Source organism: Cebidichthys violaceus, unplaced genomic scaffold (assembly GCF_023349555.1).
Source record: "Cebidichthys violaceus isolate CVI_PGR_0920_01 unplaced genomic scaffold, fCebVio1.0.p SCAF_17, whole genome shotgun sequence".
Taxonomy (NCBI): Eukaryota; Metazoa; Chordata; class Actinopteri; order Perciformes; family Stichaeidae; genus Cebidichthys; species Cebidichthys violaceus.
The window spans coordinates 1,600,846-1,617,127 of NW_027176340.1; the positions used below are offsets into that span (position 1 = coordinate 1,600,846).

The 16,282-nt window shown below is 45.9% G+C and overlaps 1 protein-coding gene across 1 annotated transcript in view; it reads right to left on the reverse strand.

The window, feature by feature from the left end:
- col7a1 (collagen, type VII, alpha 1) overlaps positions 1 to 16,282 on the reverse strand; it is a 46,546-nt gene that overhangs the window by 13,990 nt on the left and 16,274 nt on the right. Inside the window, exons 44-90 of the mRNA XM_068711915.1 lie at positions 16,131 to 16,166; positions 15,953 to 15,988; positions 15,796 to 15,828; positions 15,613 to 15,684; positions 15,448 to 15,504; positions 15,196 to 15,231; positions 15,010 to 15,090; positions 14,413 to 14,448; positions 14,282 to 14,326; positions 14,092 to 14,163; positions 13,931 to 13,975; positions 13,814 to 13,849; positions 13,650 to 13,691; positions 13,448 to 13,528; positions 13,246 to 13,281; positions 13,091 to 13,126; positions 12,793 to 12,873; positions 12,648 to 12,683; positions 11,902 to 11,973; positions 11,736 to 11,780; positions 11,293 to 11,328; positions 11,148 to 11,183; positions 10,474 to 10,578; positions 10,326 to 10,391; positions 9,924 to 9,959; positions 9,793 to 9,828; positions 9,654 to 9,701; positions 9,524 to 9,559; positions 8,261 to 8,386; positions 7,972 to 8,181; positions 7,857 to 7,892; positions 7,690 to 7,734; positions 7,434 to 7,550; positions 7,274 to 7,345; positions 7,112 to 7,156; positions 6,316 to 6,351; positions 5,174 to 5,209; positions 4,983 to 5,027; positions 4,856 to 4,888; positions 4,711 to 4,773; positions 4,570 to 4,605; positions 4,040 to 4,120; positions 3,851 to 3,919; positions 991 to 1,026; positions 755 to 814; positions 616 to 660; positions 496 to 531 (exon numbers count right to left, since the gene is read on the reverse strand). Of these exons, the coding sequence (XP_068568016.1) occupies positions 496 to 531; positions 616 to 660; positions 755 to 814; positions 991 to 1,026; positions 3,851 to 3,919; positions 4,040 to 4,120; positions 4,570 to 4,605; positions 4,711 to 4,773; positions 4,856 to 4,888; positions 4,983 to 5,027; positions 5,174 to 5,209; positions 6,316 to 6,351; positions 7,112 to 7,156; positions 7,274 to 7,345; positions 7,434 to 7,550; positions 7,690 to 7,734; positions 7,857 to 7,892; positions 7,972 to 8,181; positions 8,261 to 8,386; positions 9,524 to 9,559; positions 9,654 to 9,701; positions 9,793 to 9,828; positions 9,924 to 9,959; positions 10,326 to 10,391; positions 10,474 to 10,578; positions 11,148 to 11,183; positions 11,293 to 11,328; positions 11,736 to 11,780; positions 11,902 to 11,973; positions 12,648 to 12,683; positions 12,793 to 12,873; positions 13,091 to 13,126; positions 13,246 to 13,281; positions 13,448 to 13,528; positions 13,650 to 13,691; positions 13,814 to 13,849; positions 13,931 to 13,975; positions 14,092 to 14,163; positions 14,282 to 14,326; positions 14,413 to 14,448; positions 15,010 to 15,090; positions 15,196 to 15,231; positions 15,448 to 15,504; positions 15,613 to 15,684; positions 15,796 to 15,828; positions 15,953 to 15,988; positions 16,131 to 16,166 (2,640 nt within the window). The remainder of the gene's footprint in view (positions 1 to 495; positions 532 to 615; positions 661 to 754; positions 815 to 990; positions 1,027 to 3,850; positions 3,920 to 4,039; positions 4,121 to 4,569; positions 4,606 to 4,710; positions 4,774 to 4,855; positions 4,889 to 4,982; positions 5,028 to 5,173; positions 5,210 to 6,315; positions 6,352 to 7,111; positions 7,157 to 7,273; positions 7,346 to 7,433; positions 7,551 to 7,689; positions 7,735 to 7,856; positions 7,893 to 7,971; positions 8,182 to 8,260; positions 8,387 to 9,523; positions 9,560 to 9,653; positions 9,702 to 9,792; positions 9,829 to 9,923; positions 9,960 to 10,325; positions 10,392 to 10,473; positions 10,579 to 11,147; positions 11,184 to 11,292; positions 11,329 to 11,735; positions 11,781 to 11,901; positions 11,974 to 12,647; positions 12,684 to 12,792; positions 12,874 to 13,090; positions 13,127 to 13,245; positions 13,282 to 13,447; positions 13,529 to 13,649; positions 13,692 to 13,813; positions 13,850 to 13,930; positions 13,976 to 14,091; positions 14,164 to 14,281; positions 14,327 to 14,412; positions 14,449 to 15,009; positions 15,091 to 15,195; positions 15,232 to 15,447; positions 15,505 to 15,612; positions 15,685 to 15,795; positions 15,829 to 15,952; positions 15,989 to 16,130; positions 16,167 to 16,282) is intronic.

The window sequence follows — 16,282 nt, forward strand, 5'->3', positions numbered from 1 at the left end:
GATAGTACAGGCCGAGCGACATGAGGGGGTCTTAAGGGGGCCTCCCTCCCCCTTTTGATTTTGACCGCTTGCCATCCAAGTATATTTTTTAATGCGCCGTGATTTTTCTTTTTTAGTTTTCATTTAGCAACATCTGCTCAGCTGATGCCATTTTGAATTTTTATAGTCATCGTCTTCATCATTTGGTGCCCCCCGGGCTCTCGCCTGACTCCATGTTAATCCGTCCCATCGTGCTAAACAGCAATATGCTGCATTTGATCATATTAATATAGAAATCTAAGCTGGGTGTCGTGGAGGAGCTACTCACAGCGTACCTTAAAGTACACACTGCTAATGGCGGTGTAACGGTGGCATTTAACCTTCACTAACAGATGAACGCATTAGACCTTAGGGAACAATTTGAAGATTTAATAACAAAAAAACCCATTCAGTGATATAACATATAATAATAATAATCTATAAGACAATCAGTGGCTGTAGAGGCTGAGAACTTACATCTTCTCCGGGCTCTCCTGGCTCACCATCCACTCCCTGGTGTGAAGACAGACAACATGATGTGAACATGTCATGATTACTTTATGAATATTTGTTTCCCTGCAGCATGATGTCACTCACTCGCTCTCCTTTGTTGCCAGCAGCTCCTTTGTCTCCCCTGTTGCCCTGAAAGACAGCAGATATTAGTGATCGGCGTCAATGGGGGAAAAAAAAAAAAAAAGCGCTCGATATTTTCACACCGACTTCAGTGCAGACTCACCTTTTCTCCAGCTAGACCTCGCTCTCCAGCTGTGCCCGGGAGCGTTTGACCACTAAGACCCTGCAGCGATCGGCAACCAGGAAAGTGATGTCATTCAGTCGCTCTGCTCCGCTTCTTCATTTACAAACTTTTAGTATTCTCATTTCCGGACTAAGCTGCATTAATTGAGTATGTCACAGAACGAAGGAAAAGTTCAAGTAGCCACTTCCTGATGAATGCCATTGACGGTGACTCACCCTCTCTCCTTTGGATCCAGGGGGTCCAGCCACAGCCTTTAACAGTGCAGAAAAAAAAAAAATGTTAGAAAATTATAGTAATTACCTGCGCAGCATAGCATGGCTTCTTGTATGAAAAGACGCGTATATGTGTGTACCTCAAAGCCATGGTATTACATTAGCCATTAGCTTGTCCAGCTCTCAAAACATTAAGAGCCTTAATGTCTTTGGCAAGCACAGGTAATAAATGCACAACTCCCACGGCTTAAACCGTCGCATTACACCACAGCGAGAGTGTTTGGCAGCCCGTACTCTGCTCCTCTGTAGGAGAGCGACGGTCTTACAGCAAACAACAACAACTTGTTTATTAAGATATGCACGCATTGTGCTAATAATATGCCTGTTCAATTGTGACTGACATTCAAGGAACAACGTGAGGAGAGCTACTTTGTGATCAAATGCAATCCAATTTAGAAAGCTTTACTTGTGACAGTTATCGAAGTTCATTGCAACTGTGGCGCTGGAAAATGCAATGTCACTTTTTGTGTGTGTGTGTGTGTGTGTGTGTGTGTGTGTGTGTGTGTGTGTGTGTGTGTGTGTGTGTGTGTACGAACGGCGGAGCTGCTGGAGCAGACGGGCAAGCGCTGCCTTTGTTATTCATCAAACTAGTGAACTCAGTGACGGTGTCGCCGCGGCTCTGTCCAGGGTGCTGAACCTGAGGCAGCCAGCAGCGAGGGAGCCGCTCGAGAAACTCGTCACGATCCGCGTCAACATCACCAACAGTAGGAACGGCCGCACACAAAAAAGCTCCTCTAGCGTATGAGCTACCTGCTGCCATACATGTGGGAAAACAGCCCATTGTGTTCTTCCTGAATGGTAATTTAAGTTCACGTCACAGAGAATAGGTGCATGCTGTTGCTGTTGCTGTTGTTGTTGCTGTGGACGACCGACCCCTCTCTGTGGTCGAATAAACATGGGCTTTGGATGCTGAACCGAACAGCTAAAGCCTCTCCATGTTCCACACGCCGACACCGTTTCTATATTGAGAAAGCGACGAGCCCTGCAGAGAGGAAGCCATGAACGCACGTCACCTTCTCCGGCATTTTTTCCGGTCTCACCGAGCTGAAATGTGTGCTTAATTGAGATCCTCATCGTCAGAATTGGCCCGGACCTCGTGACGACGAGCCGATCCCCATTAACAGACGTCTGCAAGTCATTCAAACACACACACGGAGAGAACCGGCTCGCGACAATACTTCAGCGTCAGCGCTGAGGTAGTTTCCGTGTGAAGGCTAAGTGGCGCTCTGACAAATCACCGTTGAGCAAGAAGCGGGACTTATTGTAAATGTAGGAGTTCAAGTACGTCGTCTACCAAAGTGTCATATTGCACCTAAAATGTTGATGCTTGTAAAGTCTAGAGAGAAATATTAAATGCATTCACATTAGAACATCCGGTTTACTCTGATTTGCCAATTCCTATCAGAGGCTTATTGTGCACGATAGAGAGCGAGGAGATGACGAGCTCTTAGAACTATGAGTGCACAATATATCCGTCGAGGCTCTTGTCATATCTAAAGATATATTCCGTATATATTCTAATCCAGATCAGCTTTTGCCACTTGCAGACCGGCTGGTAATAGAACACTCATCCAACAGCCAATTATGCAAAAGTGCACGCAAGGATTTAGCTGAAATTCACGTTCATGGTTGGTTCCTCTATTATTTGTTAGAGTGGGAGGCACTTCAGGCCTCCACAGGGGTCCCCCCCCCCATTTACCTACATTTCTGCAAGAAACTCCACAGCTGTATTGCAGCAGATAACATAGCAGACATGTGAGGCTTAGTGTGAACATGAGAAAGAGTGACTAAATATGTTCCTGACACATGAAAACTCATTATACAGGTGAGCAGGTGCCAGAGGATCTTCCCTTTGAATGTCAATCAATCAACAGTCGTCTAACAGAAAGATCCCGATCTTGTTTTTCTGTCTTCGCCAAGCTGAGGACACACAGGAAGGAATGTTTTACGCTGACTATTTGATATTACAGAAGGCAGCTCGCTCACAGAAAAGGTTTTAAAATGTAGTTTGTAAAAGTGTAATCGTTCCTCTCTTTGCTCAGATAGGTAGAGGTAGCAGTTTCACCACCACAGAGCGCTTTGGACACATTTGAACCACAACACACAGCTAATCACCTCCTAAGTTATAGGTATATCTTCGCATAGTGAGAAACAGTGACGAGAGCAGGTCATCTGGTGAACCTACGAGGTTCTTCTGCTTCATGTTGCCAAGTAGAGCGCGATTTCTGGATTTAACGACCCTTAAACACTCTCAAATTCTGCCCTGCCCCTTGTATTGACTTTAACTCCAGGATACTGACAGATCCCCTCATCAGCAGAGAATGTCTATATATTGTGATGTTTTTCTGTTCGGAGCGCTCGTCTCCTTCCTCCCCCCACAGTACAGCTCTCACACTGCTGCAGCCTGCTCACAGACATCACAGTTTGAATATCAGTTGACAGAGACAGCGAGCAGCAGCATACACGACCAGCTAACAGTGGGACTCCCGGACAACGTTAAGTTGTGTGCAAATTGCAGAGGAATGTCTGTGGAGCACGATTTGGGTTACAGTCAGCCCCAGCCCCAGGTGGACAAACAACAGCATCCCAACCACGACCCCTGAAGGAAGACTCAAAATAGGCATCAGATGGAAAAACTCGCACAGTTGGAAGCTAATAATAGCACTACAGACATTTTTTTTATCACTTCAGGCTGCAAATCATTCTGTAGCTGGGATCACATCCAATAAAAGCTACCACAAAACCAATTTCATCGACTGTCCTTTTAGCCAGCGGCTGCTCGGCAGATAAAGCATGTTCTCACCTTCCCCGGAGGACCGCTGTCTCCCTGCTCCCCCTTCAAGCCCGCCTGGCCTGGAGGTCCAGCGATGCCCTGAGGAACAAATTTACACAATGATGACACAGAGGAAGACCCGATTAAAAAAAAAAACAGACTACACGTTGCATAAACAGTCGCCTCAGGCACAGATAGTAAAACAACACACAAACGCACCTGCTTTCCCGGTAATCCAGGTATTCCGTCTTTGCCAGGCACCCCATCTCGTCCCGGGACTCCTGGTTTACCTGCTTCGCCCTAAGGAGCAGCACACGCTTCAGTAGGTTTGATGTATGCGTAATCACAAGCATCAAAAAGGTAGCAAATCGCCACGCATCATCGATTAATAAAGGATCAGGTCTATAATAGTGAGGTATTATTACACAAACAGCCAACAGTTTGCAACAAAAAGGAAACCAAGAAAAAGGTGATAAAAAGCGTGTGTTCAGCGTACATGACATGTCTGCTGGTTTTTCAGCTGAAGGTACAACAAATCACATGTTATGTAACCGACTTTTTTTTCCAAACTACGAACACAAAACACAGCCGAAGACGCCATTTGTCAGCAAAAAGCTCGGTACACGTGTTTTGGCATTTTTATTTAATTACCTTCCCATTTTCAGTTATAATTGAAACGCCTCGGGCAAAGAACATTTCTTCGATTTTACACTTCCTCACTGTGCTCACACCACAGATCACACACTCACCACCTGCCCCGACAGTCCCGGAGGGCCCTGTGGACCCTGCAGAGGAAAAATAAAAGCAGTGGTGAGAAAGAACACAATCGGCTACACAACGTGAGATTTTTTTTTTTTTTTTTTTTCTATGAATCTCTCTGGGACACTTACTACAGCTCCAGGAGGACCCGTTGGTCCTGGCAGACCTGTGCTCCCCTGGGCACCGGGAGGACCCTGCAGACAAGAGACATAAACTCACACGCTGTTCTAAACCTCTGGACTGAAACATGCAGAACACCACTGGAACTGGTTTTACCTTGACGCCGACACCTGGCTCTCCTTGATTGCCCTGTGAGAGACGCAGACGCGTTATGACTTTGGCCGGCAAGCAACAAACAAACAGAATCTGAGCGCACACGCCGTGACACGCAGTTAAAACTCACCTTCACACCAAGTGGACCTGGGAGCCCGTTGGGACCCATGGGGCCCTAATTGAAACACACGCCACCAACATGTAAACAAGCTGCTGTTGAGAGCCCGTGAATGTGTGTGTGTGTGTGTGTGTGTGTGTGTGTGTGTGTGTGTGTGTGTGTGTGTGTGCGTCGTCATGTGTGTGTGTGTGTGTGATACTTACAGTTGGCCCCCTGACTCCAGGCTCTCCTGGGTTTCCCTAGAAGCAAAATACATGTCATGTACTCGCGTCATAAAAATGTATATTTTGACATTTTGGAAAAGCTTAAATCGCTTTAGTTGGACAAGAAGATTGATGAGAGTGGTATTGACCTTCTCACTTAACTCTCGGCAAGAAAGAGAATAACCGTATTTCCCAAAATGTCAAACTATTCCTTTAAGCAACACATATACCTTTATAAAACTTGAGCAATTAAAACTGTAAATACATTTTTTTTAATACTCAAAATTGGAGAGTTCACATAAAAAATACACAGATGTGTCACTGATTGACACAAATATATATATATATATATATATATATATATATATATATATATATATATATATATATATATATATATATATACACACACACAATATACAAACACAGAACATGTCACTGACTCGTAACAACAGGTAGGACAACACAAACAACAGAGGATCAACAATGTCAACATGAAGCGCTGGAAAGCCAGAGCTGTGAGAGGGATGAGCACACAGCAGACAGCATCAGGAACAGCTGCATGCACGATAAGCAGACTCGAGCGAATTGACGATGCGGTACTTTTTTGGAGCACCGGAATAATTTTTCGTATTCCCCCCCCCCCCCCCCCCCCCCTCTCTACTGTTGTACACTAGAGCTTCAGCAAAAGATGTCAGCTGACTTCCTTTCATCTCCTCCGACAAATATTTGGTGTCTTACATGTTTAAAAATTCAAACTTTGGAGTTTGACACGGACGCTTTGGGGACAGCTGGTCTTGATTAATATTTCACGAGGAACCGATCACCGTCTGACTCTTATCCCAGCTCCCAGAAGGATGTTTCCAATACAAATGCATTGAGATTAAAGGGATTGGAATTTGTCTGGGAGGTACGCGACGCTGTGCGCATCCTGATGATAGGTTGTTCTCGTCTCCTGTTGTTAAATGCGGATACATCTTTCAAGCTATTTCCTGTCTAAGCTAAACCCCACTGGCATCTCTAAAGCTTTGGTGCTTTCCCCATTTGCATCAGACACCACAGGGACAGGTTCTCCCAGCCCCCCCCCCTCCCCTCCTCCTCCTCCAGAGCTCAAGCATGCCAGCCAGCAGCAGAGAACCTACCGGTCTGCCTAGAACTCCTGGGAACCCAGGCAGGCCCTGGAGAGGACGAAAGACAGAAGAGGATAGATGACAGGAGGGATGGGGGGGAGGGGGGGGGGGGACAAACAACACAGAAAAGGAAATGGACAGAGATAAGACACATGTGAGGACAGAGAGGAAGTCAGAGAGTAAGGCGTTAGCCGCACAGCTGCAAAAGGGTACAGTCTAAGGATCTATGAAGCCTCGGCCCAAGAGGGGGAAAAGAGAGCTCCATCAGCCAACCCAGTGGTTTGCTCTGAGGATTAAGCCAAAGAGGAAGCCCCCTTTGCTGGGTTACCGGTTACTCACTGGTTGGCCAAGAAGACCAGCGGGCCCTGTTGGGCCCTGATCCAACATGGAGGGGAAGGAAAACACAAAGTGTGAGGAAGTGCTTAATACCTCTCCTCTCCTTACAATGTATTTCTGCACCCGACCGCGTAATCATGACAGACAGCTTTAAGTGATCACTGCAAATACGGTGAGAATAAAAGGTCACACCTTAACACCGTGACCTCTGATGTTAACTGGAACCATAGAGGTTTAAATACGTCAATTATGTCTTTCATATGAATTAATACCATATTTACATATCAGAATACTGTAAATGAATCAATTAATCAGCATTATTAGCTCTATATTGTAGAAAAAAGAACACACTTACCGAGTCTGTTGAAAGAAACTAAATAGTTACACACTAAACCAAGAAAGTCATTATTTTATCACGCTTTAATATTTAAAAAAGAAACTTTAGAACTTTAAACCGAGAACTTCACATTACCGGTTTCCCATCCTGACCCGGTTTTCCTGGTTCTCCCGGTGATCCCTAAAATGACAAAACACAACACAACAGCTTCTTACACTGTTTCTCCATCGTGTCTTGAATGTCGCAACAATAAGATCAGAACTAGATTCTGGGGTCTGGGATTAACGCTCAGCTCACCTGCGAGCCGTCACGTCCCGCTTCTCCAGACTGTCCTCTGTCTCCTTTGTCACCACGAGACCCTACAAAGCCCTGTGACATGCGTTAAACGAAGCTCATTTGCATGTAGAAACATGCGAACGTGCACGACAAATGTTGCTGTATTGTGTGTAAATCGTACCCGTTCTCCTTGAGGTCCTGGTGATCCTGCAGCACCAGGTTCTCCCTTCGATCCTACGACTCCTGGAGGGCCTCTGGCTCCAGGCGTACCGATTAATACCGAGTCAGCAGACGCTCCCTACAATATATACACACACACACACACACACACAAATATTTATGAACTCTGTTCTATGCATCTGTGTATCTAATATTTACATTATTTGAATGTGGAATCTCCTCAGTTTCACTGCATCAATAACAAAAGATGAGTTTACCTTTTGCCCTGGTGGGCCGGCTACTCCCACAAGCCCAATTTTACCCTGAAAAACAGAATCCATTCTCAGTTCGGTGTGGAAGTCATTCCATAAAACGTGAATTTCTTCTCACTACCTTGATGTGGTGGAACCTAAATAAAAAGTATCAATGCACCATGAACACTTACAGCTTCTCCTCTGTCACCTTTCTCTCCTCTCTCCCCCTGAAATGCAGATTTACGCTGCATTAGCAGAATCACGTCCAATGAAAAGTCTTCATTCGTTTTTGTCACCTCAACTCACCTTGTCTCCCGTTCTCCCGGACTCCCCCAGTTCCCCAGCTCGCCCAGGAACTCCCGGTATTCCCGGTTTGCCTGACACTCCAGCAGGCCCTGGGGGTCCCTCTGGCCCTCGCTCTCCAATAGCTCTACCTGCAGGCCCGGTTGCTCCCATGGGTCCTCGATCCCCTTGATCCCCTTTTCCTCCTCTCTCTCCTTGGAAACCACGGGAACCCTGGCGGCACAACAGGAAATGCAGCGAGATAAACAAATCTAAACTCAAAACAAAAACATGTAAAATTAATCATACTTACGTCTGCACCAGGCGGTCCTCTCGGTCCAGGTTCACCACCGTCACCTTTATCCCCTTTCGCTGCCTTCTGCACTGAAGGAGCCATTGATGTGTCCTTCTGGTCCACAACCACCTTCAGATCCGATATCTGTGTGGAGGGGAGGAACAGGGAAATAGTTGGCAAGAGCTAGAGAGCTTTCAGCCACAGCTGCCTGTCTGTAAAACACGTCAGACATCAGTTAAAGACCAGCCATTGAGATTTCAATTTTTTTTTGTAATCAGTGTTTATTTTCACGTCTTCCACAAGCCCAAAAATGCAAGGCCTAGTGGTCGTAGTAAAATGTATTTGCACGAAAGCTCTAAAATGTATGGTTGTACTGCGAGGGATGGAGATACTGAACGAGGTTTGTAAAGTCCTCCACACTATCAGGGTGACGTTTATTTTAAGAAGTGCCAATTTAGTCATAAATCTGTGTCTGTCAGCGCTCTATGACATCAAGCCTCGCACGCTGCCGAGGGCTTTTAACTACGTGCCGTCCTATTTTTATGATGCCCATAAACCAAAGAGCCAATCCCATATTGGACCATGGTAACTCTGTAATCCTCTTTTACTGGATTGAAGACATTTTATTTTCAAACTAATTGAGGAGTTATAAATACATCTGGAAGCCGTAAATGGCATGATGACACTTGCAAGAACAAATAAAAACTCTTTGCACAAGTTCCAGGGCATTTTCAAGTAGCATAACTATTAATGCTAAAATGTTCATCTATATATCCATAACAGATAAATGAGTAATCATTTAGATTAAGGCTGCCAGGAATTAATACAAATAGTCTGGCTATTTTCATGGGAATCTATAATTTGCCAAATTTATTTTCTAAATTAATTTTGACATTTGTACAATGCCTAATAAACTAAATCTCACTATTAGCAGGAATGTTTAGCGCTAAACCGATAGACTTAAGTGGAAAAGTAACTATACTCAGATTAGATGCAGGTGCAAAGCTTTTGGGAATACGCATTGATGAAAGGACTAACAGTTTAAAAGTGTCCATCCAAAAATGAATGTGTGCTTTGGCGTCAGTGTGGAGGCATTTCTCGTCATCAACACTGACACACATGTCTGTTTTAGAAGGGATCACCAAGCCATAACTCAATCATACTCAAATCCAGAGTAAAGATTTAAACATATCTCCTTATATGACATAAAACCCTGAAGACTAGAATCCTTCCTGCACCTTTAAAGGCTCAACAAACTGTAACACGCTGCAGTGCACATACCTGAATGCCGTGGCTGGCCAGAGCCTTCTGTACATCCTGGTAATAGAAATAATCAAACGTCAGTCGACAGAGATGAACAATATTGAAAACAACCGATTCCACAAGTCACAGTGATGGGCTGACATCTCACCACTGCTGTCCCAGGTTTGCCCGGCGCCCCGTCCTCTCCTGGGTCTCCCTGCCAATAAAAAGACATCGAAGTGTCAAAACACATAGAACCTTCGCTCACGACACGTCTTCAATACGATAGGGACGGACTTTTAACTTACAGTGTCACCTTTCTGGCCAGACGGGCCTCTATCCCCCTGGAACAAAAGAAAGTCAGAAGGTGAAGAGAACCACCGAGCGTTTGTACGAATCTAAAGCAAAGCGAGGATCGACGCAGACGACCAGGACTCACTCTGGCTCCCGCAGCTCCGGGGATCCCGGGGACGCCCTGAAGGACAGAGCAAGGACAGTGATGAACACATCAACAGATAAGACCGTGGGAGGGACAGACGGAGATAAGAACACACGCGTCTACAATGTGGGAGAGCAGCGCTGCCGGGGACAACGCGACCACACGAGGGCCAGACATCAGCTCTAATTTGATGCAAAAAGAAACGCTAAATGAAAACATAATTACATACAGAGGAAGTGTCCTGTGCATGTAATGATTTTATCTTCCATTAGTACACATTAGCCCTGGAGGTCTTCATAATCTCTAGCACCCTGGCCTTCACTAAAAGCAGTGACTGTAATATGCATTAAAAGACTGTAATTAACAACAACGTCAGAAAGCTGCAAAGTCATGCACACTCACAGGGGTTCCTGGAGGGCCCTGCGGGCCGGGGATCGGTGCCGCTTCGGCTCCTTTGACGTACACCACCTGAGAGACGGCGTGTAGGTTAGTAAACATGACAAACTATGAATCCTTATATATATTTCAAACGCGTCTGCGTCAGTCACACCTGTCCAGGTGGACCAACGCCGCCAGGTACTCCAGGAGGCCCGGAAGAGCCAGAGGGTCCGACGGGCCCGGCAAGACCCCGGTCTCCTTTCTGTCCGTCTCGGCCCTGGAAAAGACGTGGAATTACACAGCTGAGCCTCTCTCTCTCTCTCTCTCTCTTCACAGGGTTACTTCCTCCTGAGCTATAGTTGAGGCTGAACTATAAAATCAAAGCAGGTGGCCGCTGCCCCCCCCTCCACTGATGTTCTAGAGATAATTAATGTAAATTTGCACATGAAAACAGCACAGCGCTGACATTTGGTGCCTCGCTGGATTCCTCTCAGAAGTGGTTCCCCCTTAAAGGCTAGGCTTGATCATTAGAGGCTAGTGAATTTATATAGCTGCTTCTGAGAAGCCTATTGATTCAGCGGTGCGTGAGGGTGTGATGGTAATGTCAATGTCAGAGCAAACTACAGTTGATAAATACACACTTGAGTGGGGGAAGTGATGAGGAGAAGAGAAAAGGAGGGAAGCTGATTTGTAATACAATAAAGTCAAGGATCAATACAGGGAGCGGGGGGGGGGGGGTGAGAAGGGGCGGGTCGACCAGACAGGAAACAGCGTAAGAGATAACGATATAAAAGAGATAACGATATAAAAGAGATAACGATATAAAAGATATAAGGAGAAACTGACGTCTCTTCCAGCAGCTCCTGATTCTCCTTTGTCACCCTGCACATTAAAGACAGCACAGTCAGATTCACAAAGTCACTCAAAGACAATAGTCCCGTCCAGACCTCATTGTGTCAGATGATCGTATGCGCCGATAACGGACACAAACCTTTCTCCCGTCTTCGCCGGGCACACCATCCTCGCCCTGTACGCCAAAAGAAAAAACGCATCACAGACGTGAACAAACAAAGTGAGCAGCGGCCGGTCTGCTGCAGGAGCACTCCGATGATTCACTGCCGCCGCTTTAGAGACTCACTTAAGATCACCGTTATGCAGCAGCAGGCCCCCCCCCCCCCCCCCCCCCCCCGAAAATAAATGTCCTCACTGCTTTATTGTCAAAGCCATTACCAAATGAGAGAATTATAGACAGACATACTGGCAGAAAAGAATCAAGCACTAGTGAGCAATGGAATAAAATATAATAAATAATAATAAATAAAACGGTCGAAATATCAAAGCATGTCAGTCAAGTCACTGCTGAAATGTGCAAGATGTCATGTTAGGAAGAGTTTATATTGCATTGAAGATGCTGAAGTATATACAAGGAGTTACCATTTTGCCAGGAGAACCAGGTTTGCCATCTTCACCTGCTTTCCCCTGAAACAAAAAGGAATGATACCGATAGAGCGACACGTTCACACAAAAATGAAAGGGTTGTGTGTGTGTGTGTGTGTGTGTGTGTGTGTGTGTGTGTGTGTGCGTGTGTGTGTGTACTCACGGGTGTCCCTGCAGTGCCCGAAGGCCCAACGGCCCCCGTGGGGCCCTGCTCCCCTCTCAGTCCCGGTAAACCCTGTTAATCAAACCGACGCGCGTCACAAAGACTGCTTTACTCTCACGTTTAATCAGACTAAATGTCTGCTTGAGATCTGCTCACATGCAGCACCGTACTGTGGGGATGTAAGGGCAGAAGAGAGTTTAATTTAGCGGTAACACTCAGCAGATATTGCAACAGCAATTTCTTTTGCATGTACAGCAGCGGTTACAGAGCCGTCATGCGTCTGCCCCTTAAAAACAGACTTTTCAACTAAGTTGTAAATGTAGCAGGACTTTCAGAATCATTATTATGGTCGATATTACATAATAGTCTCATGTGAAGCTGCACTGGCCCAGCGATGTCTTTCCCTACAGTCGGCTTATGCAACAGTAGTGAAGACCGACTTGTACCACCTCCACAGCGCCCTCTGCTGCACACACACACACATGAAGTGCATATGTGATCGCAAGTCAGGGGCAGATATGCGTTTACTGAAAACGTGTTCGGTACAGAATTTGGATGATATTATTAAAAATCAGAAAACAGTTTTAAACTGCTCACTAAATAAATACAAATCTCACAACTAAAGTGAACACAAGACAAACATATCAGCATCTATGTTCATATAATTACTGATACCTAATACAAAATCAGGACCAAATGTGTGTTTCAACCAACCAAACTTAAAAATGTAAATAAATGAAACTCACGTCTCTTCCAGGATCCCCCTGTTTCCCGGGATCCCCCTGAAACACGAAGAACAAACCAAAACTCATCAGCTACACACACTGGTAACGCAGTGAGGCCGCACATACAATGTGGTTTAAAGGTGGGAGAAGAGACGGCATAAAGTACCCTCTGACCAGGTGGTCCAGCAGCACCTGGTTTACCATCCAGACCAGAACGTCCATCTAACCCAGATGTTCCTCTTTCTCCCTGATCACACAAACGTTAAAAGGTTAGAAAACAGTTTTAAGTGGCTGAATTCAACTTGAAGCTTTCTGCAAGGCCCTGTGCTCTTCATCCCACTGAGGAATTACTGCATGGTAAACCAGAAGGACAGCGACACTGTATTAAAAATATTGATAAAATGACTGGGGTCGGTTCAGTAGGTAAAGATTGTGAGGACCAGCCCCTCTGGTTGACTTCAAACCTTCTCTCCAGGCGTTCCTCTCTCTCCTGTGTCGCCCTGTAAACAACGGAAGAGAAAATAATGGAAAGAAATGAGCAAACGATTCAGGTATTAACAGATATCTAGCGATAAAAATAAAATCGAAGCAGAGCAGCGGTGGCAGAAAGCAAACTCACTCTCGTGCCTGCAGGTCCCCGTAGTCCCTCGGGACCCTGTATGAGTAGCGGAGAACGAACAAGAAGTCACAAACGATCGTCGGTCATGCATACCAAATCAACAGGGAAAGGGGTCAGTGTGCATACAGATGCATGTACTGGACGCCGGCTTATCAGATGCTCACAGAAGCATTTGCAAATTGCAAGAATGAGGCAAACTCACTCGTAGGCCCGGGGCTCCGGCAGACCCGGCTTCGCCTTTCTGACCTTTGCCGCCGTGCTCTCCCGGGTCGCCAGCGTCACCCTGGAAATAACAATAACGTGAGGTGAAACTTTTGGCTAATCGGGACGGTTTTTATGAGTTTCTTTCACAATGTGTCTGCAGTAAGACTGGCTTTGGGGCTCTTCACAGGGACAGAACGTACCTTCTCTCCTCGCTCTCCTTTCAACTGGCCCTGGATGTCAGCCTGTTGAAGAACACAAACGTGGAGCATCAGGGCTGCCGATAGAAAGCTCCCTCGATGGTAAGAAGACGCTGCAGAATGTAGTTCCCAGCTCTAGTTGACTCGGATCAAAATGACACACTCACCACTTTTCCTGCTGGTCCTGGAGGCCCTTGGGGTCCCTTTAAGAAGAGAGTGAAATATTTAGATGGATACAATAGATATAAAGTTTTATTTTGCGAAAAATAAAGCGGACAACAAACCAGTTCTCCCTTCTCTCCTCTCGGTCCTGCGGATCCAGGGCTGCCCTATGATGGAACACAGGTCAATAAACATAGGGAGCAGCTGACCTTCCTCCCACGGCTGCAGCAGAAGCGCGTACTGAAAAGCTGTCTGTGTGATGATACATAAACGTGTGGCTCACATTTCGTCCGTGCTCTCCTGGGTCTCCGAAGTCTCCCTTCTCTCCCGGTCGACCCGGCTGACCGGCCAGTCCCTAAAGAGCGGTCAGAGAGAATCAACGACATCTGTTGACTGAGCTCCGCGTCGACTTTAGTTTTGAAGTTCTAGAAAGAAAACCTGAGTCTCAAATGTGTCAAAGACGCCCGTCCTACCCTCAGTCCTCGTTCTCCCGGCTTCCCAGGAAGTCCAGACTCCCCCTGATAGAAAAGTTGAAACGGACGTTAATCTTCATAAATAAAACACACTTTTTATGAAGAGAGCGGTTGAGGTGTATTACACTTACCGGTGTGCCTTCGTCACCCTTCTCTCCTCTCTCTCCCTTTAAGACACAAGTGTTCATAATAATGAATATGTGAACTGGAAGGACACCTTAGTTCCAACATCATCGACAAAATGAATTGTTAGAAAATGTCATGTCATGCACACAAAGTGTCACTTTTACCTCTAAAACGGCATCATTAGATAGAGATGCATGTCGGAAAGGAACAGAAGAAATCTCAACAGGCAGTCTGATGTTTACTTATAGCACCAACAATAACCATAACTGTTTGACTTATGATGTTAAGACGGTACAGAGTAATGTCCATTAGAGCACGAGAAGACCACTAGAGCTGCGACTAACAATAGCTTTCACTTTTCATGTATCTGTTGATTTTCTTCAATAAGGGTTTTGTCTATAAAACTAAATTTGTGAAAAATTGTTCCAATTTCTCAAGTTGACATATTTATTCCACAGATCTTTAGTTCACAATGACATAAAACAGAGAGAACCAGCCTATCCTCACGTCAACAAAGACAGAACAAATACACATTTTGTTGTGAAAGAATGTGAACAACAAGAGTGAGTCGTGTTACGTTCCACAAGTTCAGGTTTGATCACCTCTTTCCCAGGCAGACCAGGCTTTCCTGGGATTCCTGGCCGCCCATTCTCCCCCCCGTCTCCCGGTTCACCTGGATCTCCCTGAGGAACGGTTAATAAAAGGCCAGTTTGACAGGAAATAAACAGGAAAAAAAAAAAAAAAAAGGCTAAAAACACACACAAATAAAAACACAGCGGGCCTCTCACCTTGGCACCCGGCCTTCCGCCGACACCAGCAAGTCCCTGAGGGAAGAGCGCATGTTTTATGTATTTTGGGACGGTTTTGGGGCACGACTTACACCGACAGCTGGCACGAGGGAACGGTTCATGAATAATGGATGCAATTGTCAGGAATATATCACAGCAGCTGTAAAAGTTATCACTGTGCCATTAGCTGTTGAAAAAATACCATGTAGACGTAGATAAAGAGGCGTGACTGTGACTCCAGTGTGAACTCACTCTCTCTCCCGGTTCCCCTTTAGGTCCAACAGATGACCCTCCTGACCCTGAAGACCCCTGGCAGAAGGGAGAGAGGAGGACATGTCATTTGGACAGAAGTCAGACTGTATGACTGTATGAAGACACAAGAGTTCCATGAACGTCATCATCCCCCTGGTTTCTCACCTTCTCTCCTCTCTGACCGGCATCTCCTTTTTCTCCCCTCGCCCCATCGGTACCAGCCGGGCCTCGGTCCCCCTTAAGCAAGAACAGCAAAGGAAAGGAAAGGAAACACGTCAGAGGGAAGGAACCGTGAGCTCTGACAAAAAGGAAAAAAAAGTCTCACGAGGACAGAATCTGATGGCTTACCTGGTCTCCTTTCTTCCCGGGAATAACTGGAGCCTGCATGATTTGAATAATACAGTAAGGACTCGTCATCACAGACAAAGACTCGGACTGTCACGGACATTAACTGCACATCCACAATGAAAGGACGGATGAATTATTAGGCGTCAGGATAACTCACACTTCTGCCGGGCTCTCCGCGCGCTCCTTCGTTTCCCTGGGAACAGACAGGTGCAACTGCTCTTTCATCTTTGCAATGAAAATTCATTACATCAGATTCTGAAACGTTGTGTGAAGGAGTCACGTTCCGGTCGACCCGCCGCTTCTCGTACGATTACACTTCATTTAATCAGCCTCACCTTTTCTCCTGCCGCTCCACTGGGCCCCGGTAAACCCTGGAGACAAAAAGGGAAAAGACTTCCTTCACGAGACTCTCGATGCTTTTATAACAGACCATGCAGCGAGTATGAAACCAACCACTGATGTTATTAGCAACATGGCGGTCTAGTCA